This window comes from Notothenia rossii (assembly GCF_949606895.1).
Source record: "Notothenia rossii genome assembly, chromosome: 7".
In the NCBI taxonomy this organism is placed as follows: domain Eukaryota; kingdom Metazoa; phylum Chordata; class Actinopteri; order Perciformes; family Nototheniidae; genus Notothenia; species Notothenia rossii.
This window is the reverse complement of record NC_136905.1, coordinates 4,913,651-4,933,477: the sequence shown is the minus strand read 5'-3', so window position 1 is coordinate 4,933,477 and position 19,827 is coordinate 4,913,651. Positions and strand designations below refer to the sequence as shown.

The window sequence follows — 19,827 nt, the reverse complement described above, 5'->3', positions numbered from 1 at the left end:
GGAAGAGAAAGGACAGGCAGAGAGAAAGAGAGAGAGAGAAAGTGATGGAAGTCAGGGAGGAACTGCAGGTACAGTCACACAAAAGAATGTAGGCTTAATAACCCCATCTATCTATCTATATATATCTATATAGATAGATATAGATATATATCTATATATATCTATATATCTATATATATCTATATATATATCTATAACAATAGTCTTAATTTACAATAGGCATAATTGTAAAACAACATACATCTATTGCAGTTATGATGTTATAATAACATACAATTGTATAAAACACAATTTGCTTACATCTTTGTTCTCTTTTGAGAATCAAACAAAACAGATTTACATAAAAAAATAATGCAAACAAACAAGTGAAATGAACTAAATTGCTGAATTGCTTTTAATTCACTGGCAGGAGCGACAAGTGAGGAGGAGCAAAAAGTGACCAACGAAGGAGAGATTGAACAAAGAGAAAGAGTAGAGGACAGAGAGAGTAGTGAACAGGAGGAAGACAGAGAGACTAGAGAAGATGGAAGAGAGGCTGCAGGTTATGGAAAGGAGAGAGACATGGGAAATGAATGTTGACAATGTTTTGTGATCATTTTAGCCTCTTTTGCATTTCCAGATCATAATAGTAACAATCAGCTGATTTTTATGTATTACAAAATAATTTATGCTGCAGCCCACTGATATGGTTTGAAATCAAGATATTATCCAATGTTTGACCCCCCACAGGACTTAAAAAGCACCTAACTAGATCATGAAAATCCCCAAAATCTTGGGGGGTGTTGTCCCCCGAACCCCCCTAACATATTTGGTATTTAAGAAATCCTGGATACGGCCGTGGGTGAGAATATTCGCATCGCGTCCGTTGTGAACGCAGCATAATGCAGTTCAGAAACCACTGTTCTGAGGCTTTTAAAGCAACTTCGAGATTTTAACAGTATCAGGGGCACGCAGGCCATGGAGGCCGTAGGACGTACAATTATTTTTCAGGGCTTCACGGCCAGACCGAGGGGCAATCACGGCAAGGCCGTCATGGCCGCCGTGAAAATCCTACCCTGGCACTCGCAGCACTCACATTCTATGACTGAGTGACTCTCTGTATCACGATAGATATGTTATCTCTGAAAAGGCATATCGTGGAGAACTAATATACAATGTGATATCTTGCAAAATAATTCTGGACTATGCGCCATACTGGTAGTTCTTTCTTTTCCTTTAAATCCTTTTGCATATTGAGGTCTACACTTGGCAATGGGAATAACCAGGGTGGAATGGGCGAGATTGGAACTGTGGGGCAATACTGTATTTGATTCAAACCTATTCTTGCTGCTTTAACATCGCCAATCCATCCAAAACTTATTAAATGTGACTCATTGTGCTCCCAGCAGTCTTTCAAAATACTTTTCGCAGGATGGCTATCACTATGCCCCTGAAGGTTTACCCAGTATGCCAACATTAACTTCACTCTTCTTACCCTTAAAGGCATTTCTCCCATTTCCACCTGTATTGCTGATACTGGAGATGTTTTAAAAGCTCCACTACAAATCCTCAGGGCCTGAGCGTGTAGGACATCCAGTTTTTAAGGTTTGATTCTGCTGCTGCCATGAATGCTATACACCCATAATCTAATACAGGTCTCATGAGTGCCCAATATATATTCAGAAGTGATGACTTACTCACTCCTGTCCCGCCAAACACCGAAGTACATTGTTGACCTTTTTACATTTATTTATTGAATCTTGATTGGGTCAAATTTGACCTCGAGTCACCCAAAACATTTCTGCTGGGTCTTCCCAAACCGAACACCACATTTTTTTAGAGACCTTCAGACTTGGCTAGAATTGTAAAAATCAGTTTTGTAGTGTTTATATAGCTGTTGTGGAGGATATCATGAAGCCTTGTTCTGATAAAAAAAAAACTAGAGCGTAGTTATTATATAATTTTAACTTGAAACGGGACACGGGAGACCCGAACACAACATAGTAAGTATTCCCCTTACTGTCAACAACAAGGGTTAAGAAGTACAATACAAGACTAGCACAAGTTTCATCTGTGGGCCATACTGCATTATACTTTTTTAATTTGCTGAGGGCCGATTCAAAATGGCCCCCGGGCTATAGTTTGGACACCCCTGGTTTAGATACTCGAGGGTTCATGAGGCGTTATTGTCTTATAGCTACAGTGTAGATATGGCAATGGAAATCTCAACAATGCTACATAAATATATATATATATATGGGTAACTCATACTTACTGATATCCATTTAATCATATCTTACATCTTGGTTCTCTCTTCGGATGTGGAATATTATTAATACAGAATTGCTCATTTGCAAAAGTCACATTAGATGGAATTTTATGACTACTGAGCCAAGTATCTAAAATAATTATTTCTAAATCAAATGGCAGCTCTAGATTGTCATCCGATGCATTTCATGTTGTTAATATCATTTTCACCTCAGGAGTTTCCTTGTGCTAAATTATCCTTTTGATATTATGAGGAAAAGAGAAAGTCTAAAGGTTATATGGTTCAATGTAATGTATTTTTCTTTGTAAAAGATGTAAAATGTGTTTACCATGGGGGGCTGGAGGGGGGGGGGGAGTATAATTGAAAATGGTGAAAGGAAAATATTAAATAAATGGTAATCATTACATTAATTATAAATACAAAAATCAAGATGATAATTAAAAGTAAGAATACATATTTATTTAATATATTTAAAATTTGAGTTTCACTTCCTTTATGTATTTATTTAAGTATTCATTTTATTTATTATTTAGGCATTTTCTATTTATTCCTGAATTTAATATATATATGTATTCATTTATTTATATATTTGTACCTGTGTCAATTTCTTTCCTCCATAACATTCCTGCAGCCCTGGTGAGATAAAGATGATTTAATAGAGGTCACTTCTGCAGGGTTTTATCAGGTGGTGTCAGGTTGTGTCTGCAGGTCAACAAAGCGCCTCTAGAGGGCGCTGAACCACCAGGAAATCTACCTTTGAAGGTTAAAGGGGAGCAGCAGAAGTCATGCAACGTGGCATGTAAAGTTGAGAGATAATTTGATGGCTGTCGTATGTTTTCATGGCTCGTTGGTCTAGGGGTATGATTCTCGCTTTGGGTGCGAGAGGTCCCGGGTTCAAATCCCGGACGAGCCCTCCTTTATGTCCCTCAGGGTCTGACAGAAGCAGTTACTCCTTATCAAAATCATCTTTATCTCACCAGGGCCACAGGAATGTTATGAGGGAAAGAAATTGACACATGTATAAATAAATGCATGAATAAATATATATATATTAAATTCAGGAATAAATGTATAAATAGGGAGATAAATAATGAAAGACTAGATAAAAAAAAAGCCTAAATAATAAATAAAATGAATATTTAAATAAATACATAAAGAAAATGAAACTCACATTTAAAATATATTAAATAAATATATATTCTTACTTTTAATTATCATCTTGATTTTTGTTTAATTGAATCATTACCATATATTTAATAATTTCCTTTCACCATTTTCTATGTATTTATACTCCCCCCCCGTCCAGACCCCCATGCTAAACACATTTTACATCTTTTACAGAGAAAAATTACTTACATTTTACCAAATAACCTTTAGACTTTCTCTGTTCCTCATAATATCACAAAATAATTTAGCACAAGGAAACTCCTGAGGTGAAAGAATGGTGAAAATGATATTAACAACATTAAATGCATCGGTGACAATCTAGAGCTTCCATTTGATTTAGAAATAACTCTTTTAGACACTTGGCTCAGTAGTCATAACATGTAATACAATTCAATCTAATGTGACTTTTGCAAATGAGCAATTCTGTATTAATAATATTCCAACGTCCGAAGAGAGAACCAAGATGTAAAATATGATTAAATGGATATCAATAAACAGGGCCGGTTCTAGCCAATTAGCTGCCCTCGGCAAGATTTTAGCTGGTTCACTGTCCTACAGTATACATTGAAATGATTTCAAACCTGTTCATCCCAATAATTATAAAGGAGTGCCTTGGAAATATTTGTTTAGATAAATTGTGAACAAAACGTTTGAGACCCACTGAGATAACTTAGACTAAAGTGAACTAAACACTCAAGAGTCCTTTACCTCACTGAGCCTCTCAGCCTCCACCCTTGTTGTAGAAGCATCTTCTTCTTATATCCGTTAGCTCAGCTAGCACCAGATGCTAATAACAACAGCGCCAGTACCGGTGCGTCCTCTCTCTCTCCCTCGCTCGCTCCCACGCTCACTTGCACTTTGGCTGTGAGCTGCGGGCGCCAGATAAGCTAACATCCCCCACTTTCATCACTTGCAGCGCCCATCGTACAGGGCAAATGAAAAGTGTAACCGGGATGAATAGGGTGTTACATTTATTTAATTATGAATGTTGTTACATCAAGGCCGAAAATGAGGATGAGCCCCAACGGTCAAAAATGTTTTTTTCCCTCCCAGAGCTGCCAGCGCAGCGAGCCGGTTTCTCAAACTTACCTACCCTACCTTTAAGCATAATTTACCTACATTTGATTTATTTTGCTAACTTATAACTGAAGTTATGAGACATTATACCTCTCCTCGAGTGAGGGGCCCAGCTCTTCCTATATTTTTTTCTGTATTTGGCCCTCGGTTAAAAAAGTTTGGACACCCTTGATCTAAGGCAGGGGTGGGGAACCTCCGGCCCCGGGCCGTATACGGCCCGCGAGACCATTTGATACGGCCCTCGAGGTAATATAAAGGAAAAGCAGGTATAAAATACTATATGACAGTAAAAAAAAGTTGTTATAAATAAACAAGTATACAGTTTGAAAAGGGAATGATTTGTAAAATATCCATAAAGAAAAATAAAATCTGCTTACAGTTCTGTTTCATGGGTGTTGAGAGATGTATCCATAGAGCTCTTAATGTTGCTCTCAAAGTGCACCAGATTGATGCTTTTAACTTAAACATTTAAAAAAAATTGTCCCGGGGTAGCATTCCCCCGGACCCCCCTAGAGGAGGTTAGGTCCCCCCCCACTTAAATCATGTTCACATGGATACTAAATACATTTGCACACATCTTGTGTTCATATCTTTCTGTTTTGGTGGTCATGCCACACCGTGCACGTGCATGCGCGAGTCATGGTAAAATATCTGGATTAAGAGGTTGCTTTTTCTTTGCACAGCATGAAAGAAAGGCCAAATGAATGGGCTGTGATTTTTGTTTTTTTAAGCAGAGGTTGAGTTCAATCATTTGTACGACCCTCGGAGGATGTTGTAAAAATTGAAAGGAAAAAGGTTCCCCCTGCTGTAAATAATAATAAAAACCCTTGATTTATAACTTAAAGACCAGAGACCAGGACGCGGAGTCGCAGTCTTACACGCTTCTCTGCGCTCTCTCCTCGGCAGTCATCCATAGGAATCCCGAACCCAATAAAATACCCAATATTAACGGTGTGTGTGTCTGCCCAAGGACAATTTAAGGTACAACCTAATAGAGGTGTCATACATAATAACCTAATAAAAGTAAATGTAACAACTACTACAGTGCAACAAAACAGGAAGATTACATGTGGTCTCTTAAACATAAGATCTCTAGGATCTAAAGCAATATTGGTAAATTATTTAGTGGTTTCAATTAAATGAAATAATCCAGTAATTCAATATATATGATTCTAAAATTAAAGATGATGCACAGTAAGTAGTAAGTAGTGGTTGATGCCAATACGTCTCAGTTTATGCTGCTTTATACTTCTACTGCACTACATTTTAGAAGACAGTATTGTACTGTTTACTCCACTGCATTAATTTGACAGCTTTTATTTACTAGTTAGATATAGATTAGTAGATAATTCAAAAATATAAATCAATTACTAAACACTTTGACATAAGATAGCCAGCAGCAGGACATACAGTTATTCAAATTCTCTACATTTACTAACTGTGATAAAACACATCAATAATCATTATAGTAACCCAGTAACTCTATATATATATATATATATATATATATATATATATATATATATATATATATATATATATATATATATATATGCGATTCTGAAAAGGGCCATTATGCATAAGGAGCACTATTACTTTTGGTACTTTAAGTAGCCTATATTTTGATACCAATGCTTTTGTACTTTAACTTGTTCAGTATTTTTACCTTGTAGTATTTCTACTTTTACTTTAGTAGAATATCTGAGTACTTCTTACACCACTGCTACCATGAGTGTGGAGCTGTGTGCCACAAAAGCCTGCATTTAAAACAAATATTTTACAGCTGAAGACTGTTTTCAAATATAGAGCAGGTTGTAAGCGAGGCTCCTTTTGTAAATCAGGAAACAGTTCAGTGTCAGCGCTGCTCCTCCTCCTGGAATGAGTCAGAGTTTGATAAGCCCTCCCTCTTCTTCCTGCTTCAGACACAGCCAGCTCCACTCTGCACGCTGTACTGCCTACCGTTATAGAATATCAGCAGATGGTCCCACATTTTATTCGGTAACAGCGTCTCGTCGATACGGTTCTCTCTCTCTGTGTTCCTGTGAAAGTGTGTTTGAGCTCCAGCACTACTGATCCATCATCTGTGTGTCTGGATAAACCTCTGAATGGACTGTGTGCTCTTTTTTTCTGGAGCGTTTACCTCGGACTATTGGAGCTAGTTTAGCATGCTAGCTGGAAACACCTTAGCAACGCTAGTCAGATTGAGTTTGATGGAGAGAGAAACGGTGTTTTTAACAGAGCTTGCAGGAAAAGGTGATTTAGTAAACATGACTAAAGTCCAAATGCTGCTGTCGTTGAAGAAGCAGCGACTCACTGCTGCTACTGAAGAGATATTTGCTCTGTTTGAAAAAACGATAGCCGAGTACGAGGAGGAGTTGTCTCTTTCCAAAGAGGAGAACAAGAGACTCCAGAAACTACTGGACGCTGTTTTACAGCCTCAGCTTCGGATACACAGAGCAGGTCTGTTCCCTTTACCCTTAATTAACACTTTACACTCTTCAGTAGCACTTTATTATCACATTAATAACACTTTAGACCCTTTATCAGCAATTGCTGCAGGTAGTAGATCCTGAAGTAAAAGTACAAACAACACACTGTGAAAATACTCCATTATTGTTTTTAAAGCCCTAAATGGGCTGGCTCTGGCCTATATAGCTGAACTCCTCCAGTGCTACACCCCAGCCAGAGCTGCTGATAGTGCCCAAGACCAGGCTCAAAACCCGAGGGCACAGAGCCTTCGCAGCAGCTGGCCCTAGGCTCTGGAACACTCTGCCCCTCCATGTGAGGCCGGTGTTACAGTATAAGTTGAGTCATGACAACTTGTGATCAGCTCCGATTAAATTGTGATATCAATTCTGTAGCTAACCTCCAGGGAGCACGTTCATTTTATGAAATAAACGTTAAACGTATAGGCTTAAAGGCATAATAGAACTACCGTATTATATGTATTCAACTTGTGCCCCGCTGGACTTACATTTCTGTGGTTTACCGTTACTGTGACATATCAGTATAGCCACGGAAGATAGTTTGTGTGTTTAATTCCCATGCATCAAGGTTATTTTCATGTATGTAATTGTTTTTCCTGCACAGTGTAGAGTCTTGTTGTGATGAGAGGGATACAGGTATTTCATAAAATAAACGTGCTCCCTGGAGGTTAGCTACAGAATTGATATCACAATTTAATCGGAGCTGATCACAAGTTTCATGACTGATCCAGTCATCTCGATGAGCGTTCGGGCTGTGAATAAACAACTTGTGTTTTACTTTTAGGCTGTCTGAAGGTATGGACAGCTATCAAAGCTACTATACATCACATTAAGAACGATGAACAAATGAAAGTCGGACACAAATATATAATTTAAATGATTTATTGAAGTTTGCAATGTTTTGAACAGGCATCCACACAGTCACCTACTTTGTAATGTTCGATACCTCCCTGTAAGCGTCACGATATCGGACTCTCACCCACAACCTCACATACGAGTACTGAATGTGCAGCAAAGTGATCTTAGGAAGGCAGATATATAGCAAAAGATGAACGTAAACGACAAACGATGTTTCTTTCCTGGTAAGTCAACAATGGGTCCTCAATGTACACGCCCCGGATTCCTATGACGAAAATAATAGAATGTCGCCAGTTGTCATGACTCAACTTATACTGTAACACCGGCCCAGACCCTAGGGGTTTTTAAATCTACTCTTAAAACACACTTCTTCTCCCTGGCCTTTTAGTCAGAGCGGAGCACGACTCCTGACTTTTCCCTGTCTTTTTTATATATCTGTTGTAATTTATTGTCTTTTATTGTGATTGTAGTAATGTGTTTTTATGTGATTGTAGTATTTATTACATGTACAGCACTTTGGCCCAACCAAAAATCGCTTTTAAATGTGCTTTATAAATCAACTTTGATTTGATTTACAAGTTAAATTACTGCATTAATATGTTATTTAAGTAAAAGCATGTCAGTATTATTAGACACATGTACTTTATTATGATAATTAAAATGTATTACGGAAGAGCAAACCTACCAATATATATATATTTATAAAAATACATACATTGAATAATATGCCATTTAATTTACTGATTTAAATATTACCCATACATGTGGGCACGAGTTGTTTAAATGTGACATAATTTGATAATTTAGTTTTAATGTGCTTCTTTATTCATCTTTTCTTTTTAAATGTGAAAAAGCAAATAAAAAGAAATATTTTGTATTAATTCAAATTGCGCGAGAATAATTCATAAAGAAATCAATGAATAAATATGTTCAATAATAAATTAAACACATCTAAAATGTTACTTGTTAAAGAATAGGGAAACTAGTACAAAGGTCATTAAGTAATTAAAATGTTAATGTAAAATATCATCAATAAAACTCTGGGTTTCCGGTCCTACTACGCTGGTTCTCTTTTTAGCAGGCTCGATCTCCATGGTAACTTATTCTGTGTGGCTAACCTGCCCCGGAGCAGGTTAGGTTGCAGGCTAAAAGCTCAACTCAGTGAAAGCACTGCCTGCTGACCAATCAGAGCTCAGTGTGTGGAGTTTAAAGCGATCAAGTCATATTACAGGAGAAAGGAAATTCAGAAAAGCTGCTGTTGCAGGAAAGACGGCCGGCAAAAATCACCGACTGTGTGAACGTGAACATTAATAAAATATCACCTCCCATCTTCAGAGCAATCTGACTATTATAACACAGTGTTTCCCCTATATACAAATAGTGGCGGCGCAGCGCCGCTGCTGAAATATGAGCGCCGCTGCTAGGGGGCGCCAGCAAGGTACCAAAAAAAAATGAAAATAATCTTTTTTTTTTACTTTTTTTTTTTTATAAAATAATAATAAGTGGCGACCCTTTTTCATTTTTGATTGTTTTTTATGTGGATTTGTAGTATTTGTGTTACTGTATGGTGTAAGGTGTATTTTTGCTAAATCTTGAGACATTGCCACTGTATGTACTAGGCAGGGCCAATTTCTGGCATAATACACAAGCGGTCACCTAGGGCGCCAGATCTGGGGGGCGCTGCTCTGGGAGGGAAAAAACATTTTTGAACGTTGGCGCTCATCCAAATGTTCGGCCTAGATGTAACAACATTCATAATTAAGTAAATGTAACACCCTTTTCACCCCGGTTACACGTTTAATTTGCCCTGTACGGTGGGCGCTGTAAGTGATGAAAGTGGGGGATGTTGGCTTATCAGGCGCCCGCAGCTCACAGCCAAAGTGCGAGCGAGCGAGCGAGCAAGGGAGAGGGCGCACCGGTACCGGCGCTGTTGTTATTAGAATCTGGTGCTAGCTGCGCTAACGGATATAAGAAGTAGATGTTTCTACAACCAGGGTGGAGGAGAGCTCTCCTGTCAGACTGAGAGGCTCAGTGAGGTTAAGGACTCTCTGAGTATTTAGATAGTTAATTTTAGTCTAAGTTATCTCAGTGGGTCTCAAACGTTTTGACCACAAATTATGTAAACACATATTTCCAAGTCACTCCTTTATAATTATTAGGATAAATAAAAACAGGTTTGAAATCATTTCAATGTATACTATAGGACAGTAAACCAAAAATATCGTTTAAAGTTGGAGAGATACAAAAATATGCATAAATAAATGTTAACTAGATAAAATAAGATATGAATGAACAACAAAAATAAAATAAGCTACATTTATTTGTTATTGGCTATGGTAGGTTATTGGAAATGTTCATATACTTATTTGATTATTAAAATGTAAACCGATCTTTTTCATATGGGCGTTTTAGAGTTGTACCCCCTAGATCAGGTCTCTAGTAATTGTGTGCTCAAAGTGCACCAGATTGAAGCATTTTACTGTAAAAGGTTCAAAAAAAAAATCTTCCCAGGGGACCATACCCCCGGACCCCCCTAGAGAATATGACGTCCACCCCCCAATTCAAACATGTTTATACAATACTGAATACATTTGAAGCCATTTTGACGTCTATTACCTATGTCAATAAGTTTCTGTTTTTGCAGTGTGTTTGTCTTTTGTAGAGATTTTTAATTTATTCTTTACATATAAAATGTCGGCTAAAATCTCACCTAGGGCAGCAAATTGTCTAGAACCGGCCCTGGTACTGGGCCTCAAGAGCCTTTCTTGTGCTGACACATAGAAAGAAATTGGCGGGGCGCACTTCACAGACACTAAAAAATTCCACACGCTCCGCGCTCACATTATGCTGGGCCCACGTGCCTTAGCACCGCTGCTATGACTCCATCCTAGGGGAAACACTGTAACATTAGCGTTAAGAAAGCTTAATTAAATATCTGCCACAACATAAGTAACCGGATCAAAGTAACAGTACAGTCCGCAGCATATCACATCATAATGTATCATATATTTCCTTATCTGAGTCAGCTGGAGCAGCAGGAGCTCCAACAAGGCGTGTAGGACAGAGAGTGAATACGCATACTATACAGAGATGCTGTATGAGAAACCAATGTGGTTTTGGAACATTGAACAATGTAAATCTATTCTGACCTCAACAATGGAATTATGATCGGTAGAAATGGCCATGTCATGGGACCTTTAAGATTGTCTGCTCCTTGAACTCTGTGATCATCTACGTGGGCTTTAATCTGAGGTAGAGATGGCAAATCCGGATCCTTTTATGGACTTGGAGTCTTATGAGTCAGTCATTGAAGAGATCCGGATCATACGAGTCATTTGAGTCATATGCAGTGATGCAAATTAGTCGCTTTTCGGCGCCTCCCGCTTTTTTAACGCTGATTTGGGTGACTTGTGTAATTCGTGGAGAACCGAAGAGTTTTCTTTTTTGGGGGGGGGGGGGGTCAGTCAGTCCGTCCGACTGACTGACGGACGGACGGACAACTTCTCACTTCAAAGAAGAAGAAGAAATCTAGATCGCAAAATAATTAAACAAGCGAGTGCCTGTTTTTCCTGGCCAAGGACAGGTTCATTGAACACAACACGTGTCTTCACCATAGGTCTTCACGTGGTTATGTCTCGTTTGAAAGGAGTAACGGAGAGCATCGGAACGCCGCTTCGGCTCTTCAAATATTGCAGTACCCATAAGGAGCCGTACACATGCCGCAGTGTTTGCGAGGCTGTGTCTTTAGTTGTAAGCACAGTGGCGATCTGTTGTTATTAGCATCTGGTTAGCTAGCTATGCTAACGAATTTAAAGAGCTTTTCTACAACCAGGTGGAAGAGAGCTCTCTCCTGAGAGGCTCAAATAACCTCAGCTCAGTGAGGTTAAGGCACACCTTGATATGATCATAGTTATTAATGAGACATTGGAGACTAAATTATTAACAGGTATAAAATACTATGACAGTAACAAAAAAAAGTTGTTAAAAATAACAAGAATAGAGTTTGAAAGGTGAGTGATTTGGTAAAATATCCAAAAAGAAAAGTCTGCTTACAGTTCTGTTTCATATGGATGTTGAAAGATGTATCCATAGATCTCCTCATGTCGCTCTCAAAGTGCACCAGATTGATGCTTTTGACTTCAATATTTAAAAAGAAATCTTCCCGGAGGAGCATGCCCCTGGACCCCCGAGAGGAGGTTAGGTCCCCCCCACTTAAATCATGTTCACATGGATAGGATACTAAATACATTTGCACACATCTTGTTTCCATATCTTTCTGTTTTGGTGGTCATGCCACAACCGTGCACATGAATGCATGCATGAATGCATGCATGAATGCATGCATGCGTCAAACATGAGTCATGGTGAGATATCTGGATTAAGAAGTTGCTTTTTCTTTGCACAGCATGAAAGAAAGGCCAAATTAATGGGCTGTGATTTTAGTTTTTTTAAGCAGAGGTTGAGTTCAATAATTTGTACGGCCCTCGGAGGATGTTGTAAAAATTGAATGGAAAAAGGTTCCCCACCCCTGCTGTAAATAATAATAAAAACTCTTGATTTATAACTTAACATCTCTGTCTCCTTTTGATCTGAGTAAATTATAAAGAACAGCCAGTTAATTGAAGGATTATAGCACAGGCCATTGTCAGATGGTATATTACGCTGTTTTTTTTCTGCTTCGAATAGTTCTCTCTCTTTTCACCATACCTGTGTTTGCATCACTGCATATGAGTCAGCATCACCAAGACAGTAGAAATCCTTGTTGCATTTCACGAGCATATTAAACTGACGTTATATTAACCTCCGCTACACAGTGCCTTTTGCTTTAATAAAAAATGTTGATCACAAAAAAAAGGGTTATTTGGCGATTTGGCGAATCTGAGTCTGCTGTTGATCGTGCATGACGACAAGTCTGCTGGATCTGCTGCTATACGGTTACGGCTCTGAGTCCGCACGAGTCTGCTATGTTTTGCACAGTGAGTCAGGATTTGCGAATCTCTGAGTCTGCTGTTGACTCGTGAATAATAGCTCTGAGTGCCCACGAGTCTGCAGGAAGTTTCACTGATCCGCGTCCCCTCCCCTGAGCCAAACGATAACTTCTGGAAGCTATCCTACTTGCTAAAGCGTAGGCAGATGGACTGGGGTACGTTGTAATGTTATTTTACATGTTATAAAGAGAGTAGCGAGTGACGCAATTGATAGTTTTAATTTGTAAGTCACACCAAGTGTAGGACTCAAAGGACTCGGGTTAATGGAGAGGGGAGACTCGTCACGACCAGCTCATTTCTAGGATCCGGGTTAATGATCCGGATGAATCAGGACTCGCCCATCTCCAATCTGAGGTGCTTTTTAATTTGCGGTTTCTGAGGCTGGTAACTCTGATGTATTTATCCTCTGCAGCAGAGGTAACTCTTCCTTTCCCGGGGGCGTCCTCATGAGAGCCAGTCTCATCATAGCATACGATGGTTTTTGCGACTGCACTTAAGGATACATTCAAAATTCTTGACATTTTCCGGATCGACTGGCCTTCATTTCTTAAAGTGATGATGGACGGTCGTTTCTCTTTCCTGGGTTGAGTCGTTCTTGCTATAATATGGATTAAAACAGCAGTCAAATAGGGCTTTCCACTGTGCACTAACTCTACCTCTGCACAACACAACTGATGGTCGCAAACACATTAAGAAGGCAAGTCATTCCACACATTGACTCTTGACAAGGCACACGTGTTAATTGAAAACCATTCCAGGTGTCTACCTCATGAAGCTGACTGAGAGAAGCCAAGAGGGTGCAAAGCTGTCAAGGCAAAAGGGAGCGACTTTGAAGAATCTAAAATAAAAATCATATTCTTGATTTTTTAACACTTTTTTGTGAACTAGATAATTCCATATGTGTTCTTTCATAGTTTTGATGTCTTCAGTATTAATCTACAAAGTAGAAACATATTAAAATAAACAAAACATTGAATGAGAAGGTGTGTCCAAACTTTGACTGGTACTGTATATAAAACACACATTTTAATATTTGGCAGGTTCCCTCGTCTATAATCATTTATACAAGCGCAACTTTGAACATGTACAGCTGTAAAATGCAACATACAAAATAATCAAGAAACATCATACATTAAACAACGACAGGGAAAATGTTACTGCACCATCATTACTTTTACATTTAAGGTGCCGTCAAATGTTCTGTTAATACTTGCATACTTTTACTTAAATGAGGTTTGAATGAAGGATTTTAATTTGTAACAGAGTATTGTAATTCTATACTGTAGGCATAGCGTATCTGTGAACGATCCCAAATACAATTCATTGTTTACATTGCAGCGAGTGCTACGCCAGAAGAAAAAAAACTTTTTCATGTTTAACTGGAAGTGGAAAGGGACGGGGCTACATAAGGTGAATTGAGCCAACACAAATAAACAATAGGTGTGGCTAAGAAAGATAATGTGAATATAAAAACAAAGGCATTAATTAGGGCTGCAAAACGTCTCCCATTGTAATTCGATTTTTAAATGCTTAGACTTAACAGTTTGTTCTGACTGTGTGTTTCCTGTTTCCTGCAGATGTCCAGCTGCTGGTGGTGGTTAAAGAAGAGCCTCTCCCTGACCAGCAGGAGTGGAGCACCAGTCTGGACCCGGAGGACCCAGTGTCCCCCTCACACATTAAGCAGGAACAGGAGGAACTCAGGATCAGTCAGGAGGGAGAGCAGCTTCTGGAGCTGGAGGAGGCTGAGATCACCAAGTCCACTTTCACTCCTGACCCTGTGAAGAGTGAAGATGATGAAGAGAAACCTCAGTCCTCACATCCTCATCAAAGACAAACTGAACACATGGAAACAGAAGCTGATGGAGATGACTGTCGAGGACCAGAACCAGCCAGGAGCTCAGATCCAGAGAGCAGTTTACAACCAAAGACTGAGGACGACACTGGAGACTCTTCTGAACCTGGCACTGAAGACAGTGCTGATTGGAAGGAGACCAGAGAACCTGCATCAGGCTCAAACTCACTGAAAAATAGACATGAATCTGTCAGTGATCAAAAACGTAGTGCTGAAAATAAACCATTCAGCTGCTCAGTCTGTAAGAGAGCTTTTTCACAGAGTGGGCATTTAAAGGCACACATGAGAATCCACACAGGAGAGAAACCATTCAGCTGCTCAGTCTGTATGAAAGCTTTGTCACAGAGTGCACATTTAGATGCACACACGAGAGTCCACACAGGAGAGAAACCATTCAGCTGCTCAGTCTGTATGAAAGCTTTGTCACAGAGTGCACATTTAGATGCACACACGAGAGTCCACACAGGAGAGAAACCATTCAGCTGCTCAGTCTGTAAGAAATATTTTACATTGAAAAGAGATGTAAAACGACACATGAGAATCCACACAGGAGAGGAAGCACACAGCTGCTCAGTCTGTAAGAAATATTTTACATTGAAAAGAGATGTAAAACGACACATGAGAATCCACACAGGAGAGAAAGCAGACAGCTGCTCAGTCTGTAAGAAAGCTTTCTCACGGAGTGATAGTTTAAAGGCACACATGAGAGTCCACAAAGGAGAGGAAAAATAGAGCTGCAATGTTTGTGACAAAGGATTTAAATGGCGTAATTGTTTCAAAAGACATAAGTGTGTTGGTCGTCAGCTGCTTCTGTAACTGTAAGGGAATACATTTGTCTATTTTGTATCCTGATGACCTAATGCCGTTTCATGTAATACGTTACTCCCTAAGCCTGATTTCGCCCACCTGCAACCGATTCGCTAATAATCACAAATCTTCTTTTTCTTTGACCCCTTGACTCGACTATTTCTCGTTTAATAATCGTTACATCTCTTCAGGACCAAGTTCCCGTGTCCTGCCTTTCACCTGCTGATCACCGACTGCTCATTTAAGGTGGACTCACCTTTACAAGGGACCAGCTAGTCTTAGTGTCTTAATGCAAATGTTTTGTAAAGTGATTCTAGACCAAAAACGTGCTGTTGGGTAGTGTGCTCTCTGCAGGACGGTGTCTGTACTCAAATATTGTTTATGAAATGAGAGCTTCATTCCGTTTTTGTTGTCTAAACAACGCCAACAGTGCAATACGTCTTCTTTCCAGCAGATGGCATACATGTTACATCATCCAGTTCAACTGTCATCCACATATTAATGATTCAAAACAGCAATGTGTAAGATATGGCTAGTAATTGACCATTTCAACAGAATGTGAAGATGTTACAGTCTTGAGGCCATGTCCAATATGTTTATGTTTTTTTTGATTAAATCTACTGAAATGCCCATTCAATGACTAAATTATTCTTAATTACTGTCATTACATCATGGGTTTGCATTGCAATATTTGAACGCATAAAATCCAACTTTATTTCTTCCAAGTTGCGGGTGTTCATTGTTTAGAAGTCTGCTGTGTTTCATCCAAGCTTCCACTTTGTGCTCCGATAATGCTGAAAGTATCTGTAAGGTAAGATTTGCACACTGCCACACTCACACTTAGGTAGGGCGACACCTCATTTACTGATATCAAAATCCTTCGGGATCGCTTAAACAGATTTAAGAGAGTTGTCTGAATTTAAACAGCAGTTAATTGAACCTGGTTCTTCGGGGAGTGAATAGAGGTGAGATCTTGCTGACATTGGTGGATCTGAGCCAACCAGTAAACTTACATAGACTCAATAACTTCTGTTAGGTCAATTAGTAGGTCTGAGTAATTTCCCGGAATAAATTATCAGGACCTCACCAACTCCCACAAAAGGTAGTAAATAATATCTTTAAAAACTACAAAAAAATCCCTTTCTATCAGCTGTGCACCGTTATGGTGTAAATATAGCCTATCTACCAATTGGATCAAATATAAAAGTCAGCCAAATTGGTGTTGATCCTGCAAGGAGTCGTATTGTGTGAAAATAAATGGAAGATGTTGTTTAATTGCTAATATATTTATGATCCACGTCACGTATTCAGTTTTGGCGGCATTTCTTACAGTTTGTCAAAAGTTCTTCTGATCAAGGCCCTATAAATAAATATCTACGGCAGATATGTAATAACCGTGTATTACAATGCCTTTATGTGATGACTTCCAAAGAGAAAAGCAAGAACACTCGGAATAAAGTATTTTATTTAAAAAAAAAGTTTTTCCGATTTCATATCATATAAACACCATATCCCGAAATGCATTGCGGCTAAAACAATCAATGTTTTAGCTTATTAAAAACCTCTGAAAAAAGAAAGGTGTCTCTCAGAATCGAAAGAGAAAAACCTATGGGAAAAACAAAAGCATTGTACACAATTTAAACCAATAAACGTCGTATAATTAACAAGAATAAACTGATGTTTTTTAGTTGATTAGTACTGCAGATATCACTGTTAAATCATTTGCTCATTGGTTTTATTATGAAAACTTAGAGACCGGAAATACTGTTTTCAACCCGTAACTTTACATGGAGGCTGCCGCATACCTCAAATCATCTTCGTAATGTCTATCAAACTATAGATCCTACATATCGACTGGACGTGGGTTCTAAAAGTACAATATAGACTTCTCGCCAGAAATCTAATCAAAAAGCGTTTTAATGGCCAAACTATCCTACATTTTAGGATTTTACAGAGAGGGTTATTTGTGAATGAACGGGCCAGGAGCATGTTGTTTTCTTACACGACCACTAGAGCAGGGGTTCCCAACCCCCGGTCCGCGGACCGGTACCGGTCATTACGTTATTAATATGTTTTGGATGCATATTGGTATTTCTTCAGGCTATTATATACAATTAGCCTCTGTTGCCACCTGCTGGTGAGTAAATATTAAAATCAGCTAAAATTGACAACCGGTCCGCGATTTTTTTTAAATGTATCTGCCGGTCCTCGGCACAATAAAGGTTGGGAACCCCTGCACTAGAGCACCTCTAGTGCACCACTTTAAAACGTGTCTCTGGGTCGTAATAAGGGCATGAACAATCGGCCTATATGGTCGTATGAGTTGGAGGACTTGTTGGGACATTAAATTACCCGCGGCCACTGTCGTGGACACTAACGTCCTCCCGCCCGACTCGCCGGCACGGAGGCGGAGCAGCTGGCAAAACAGAGCCTGCCCAGGTATATTTTAAAAAGTACCCAACTCGCCTGTACAGTGGGGTAAGTTGCTCATTTTGCAGCTCATGGTTTCAAAACAGAGATTGGCTGGAATATTCATGTAAAAAAGATGCCATCTTCTGCTATGCATGCAGACATTTCGGTCTTAAAAGGGGAGTGATTTGTAAAATATCCATAACGAAAAAGTAAATCTGCTTACAGTTCTTTTTCATATGAGTGTTGAGAGATGTATCCATAGATCTCTTAATGTTGCTCTCAAAGTGCACCAGATTGATGCTTTTCACTTCAATATTTTAAAAAAACTCTTCCCGGGGGAGCATGCCCCTGGACCCCTCTAGAGGAGGTGAGGACCCCCCTAAAGGGTGTTAGGACCACTCCCCACTTATAAAAATAGCACTTTACCACTGCACCCTCTCTAATCTCAGATGCACCCTGAGTCATTTTGTTCTGGAAGCGGGCCTGCTTATAGAGCTATAAAGGAATGGAACTCATTGCCAAACTACCTTGCTGAAATAGAGTCCATGCCTCTTTCAAGAAGAGATTGAAGGGCCATCTACTGATGACCATGTACCCTTGTGAACTGTGAACCCAATTTAATTTGATCTCATGCTTTGTACTGGTGGGTGTCTTGTGCACTCATCCTTGGCTGATGGTTGATGATATTGGTGATGTTGTTGTTGTTAATGATGTCTTGAATGTTGTTGTATTATTGTTGTATTGTTTTAAGTGTCGGAACCTAGGAAGAGTAACTTTTGTCAAGAGCAAAAGCTAATGGGGATCCGGATCCTTAATAAACATAAACACATATTGCTAAACAAGGAAACAACACCTCCACGGAGCTCAGCGCGATTCACATCGTCCCGACCAATCAGAGCACACTGTGCTCACAGGGAGGGTGGGGGCTGGAGCTATTGGAGCTACAACGAGCCGTTAAAGGCAGAGAGTGAAATTCAGTGAATACACGTAGTTTACAGAGATGCTGTATGAGAAACCAATGTGAGTTTGGAAAATTGCACAATATAAATGTATTCTAGTAGACCTCTACAATGGAAATGGCCATGACATGTCTCCTTTAAATCACTTCCGCGAGTTTCGCCCCGCCCCTCGCTTCAATGATCATTAGACCATTTAGTAAGGTAAAAAAACAAAAACAAAAAGGCCTCTCAGACGCTCTTCCGCTTACTGGTGTAATAAAGAAAAGCAAATGGACCGTAGGTACACGGATTAGGTCGACACCATCTGGTCACAACTTTAAATATGTTACCATGTTTATGTGCAAATGAAGAACTCTCACTGGTTCAGAACCTTTTTCCTTAAGTGAGTCTCTTTTCTTTTCTGACTTTATGGGTATTTGACTTTATATTAAATACATAACAATAAGAGTGCATTACATCTAATACAATTCACTATGAATCCAGAACAATACAACTGCAGGAGTATGGATAAAGCGAGATGTTTGCATGCATTTTGAGCAGATTTGGGCAGAATCCAGCAGAGTGGACCGTGCAGTTCATCCTAATCTATATGTAAAGATAAAAGTCTATATATTTAAGATAAAGCTGTGAAACAATCTCAAGAATTGGCAGCAAAAATTTAAAAAAATGTAATTGACATAAAAGGATACATGTTGAGATAGGAAGTTCTAATATCTTAAGAGAAGAGTTTGAATATTAAAAAACACAAACTCTTTTGGCTCCTTCCTGTCTTTCTACTTGGTCTTTCTTGGCTTTGTACTGGCTATCTTCTAGCTCTATTCAGGTTTTTGGAGTTTTTTTCTAGCTCTGTCCCTGATCAATATCAGAACCTGAAGGCTCTATACGGACTATCTTCCGGTTCTTTTCGGGATCCATCCACTATCTCTTGTCTCTGTCCAGTGAATTACACTTTTGTTACTGGAGCAGGTAAAGC

The 19,827-nt window shown here is 39.1% G+C and overlaps 2 protein-coding genes across 3 annotated transcripts in view; both read left to right on the top strand.

The window, feature by feature from the left end:
- The window catches only part of LOC307012801 (uncharacterized protein), a 31,669-nt gene extending 15,556 nt beyond the window's left edge, over window positions 1-16,113 (top strand). Inside the window, exons 1-2 of one of the 2 annotated variants that reach the window (XM_079639978.1) lie at window positions 6,413-6,952; window positions 14,402-16,113. In XM_079639978.1, coding sequence (XP_079496104.1) covers window positions 6,658-6,952; window positions 14,402-15,408 — 1,302 coding nt within the window. In that variant the 5' untranslated portion in view covers window positions 6,413-6,657 and the 3' untranslated portion in view covers window positions 15,409-16,113. Of the gene's footprint in view, window positions 1-6,412; window positions 6,953-14,401 lie in introns of those variants that run through there. The other variant, XM_079639979.1, reaches the window with a different exon arrangement.
- LOC307012829 (uncharacterized protein) overlaps window positions 1-19,827 on the top strand; it is a 54,901-nt gene that overhangs the window by 8,370 nt on the left and 26,704 nt on the right. The window lies entirely within an intron of this gene.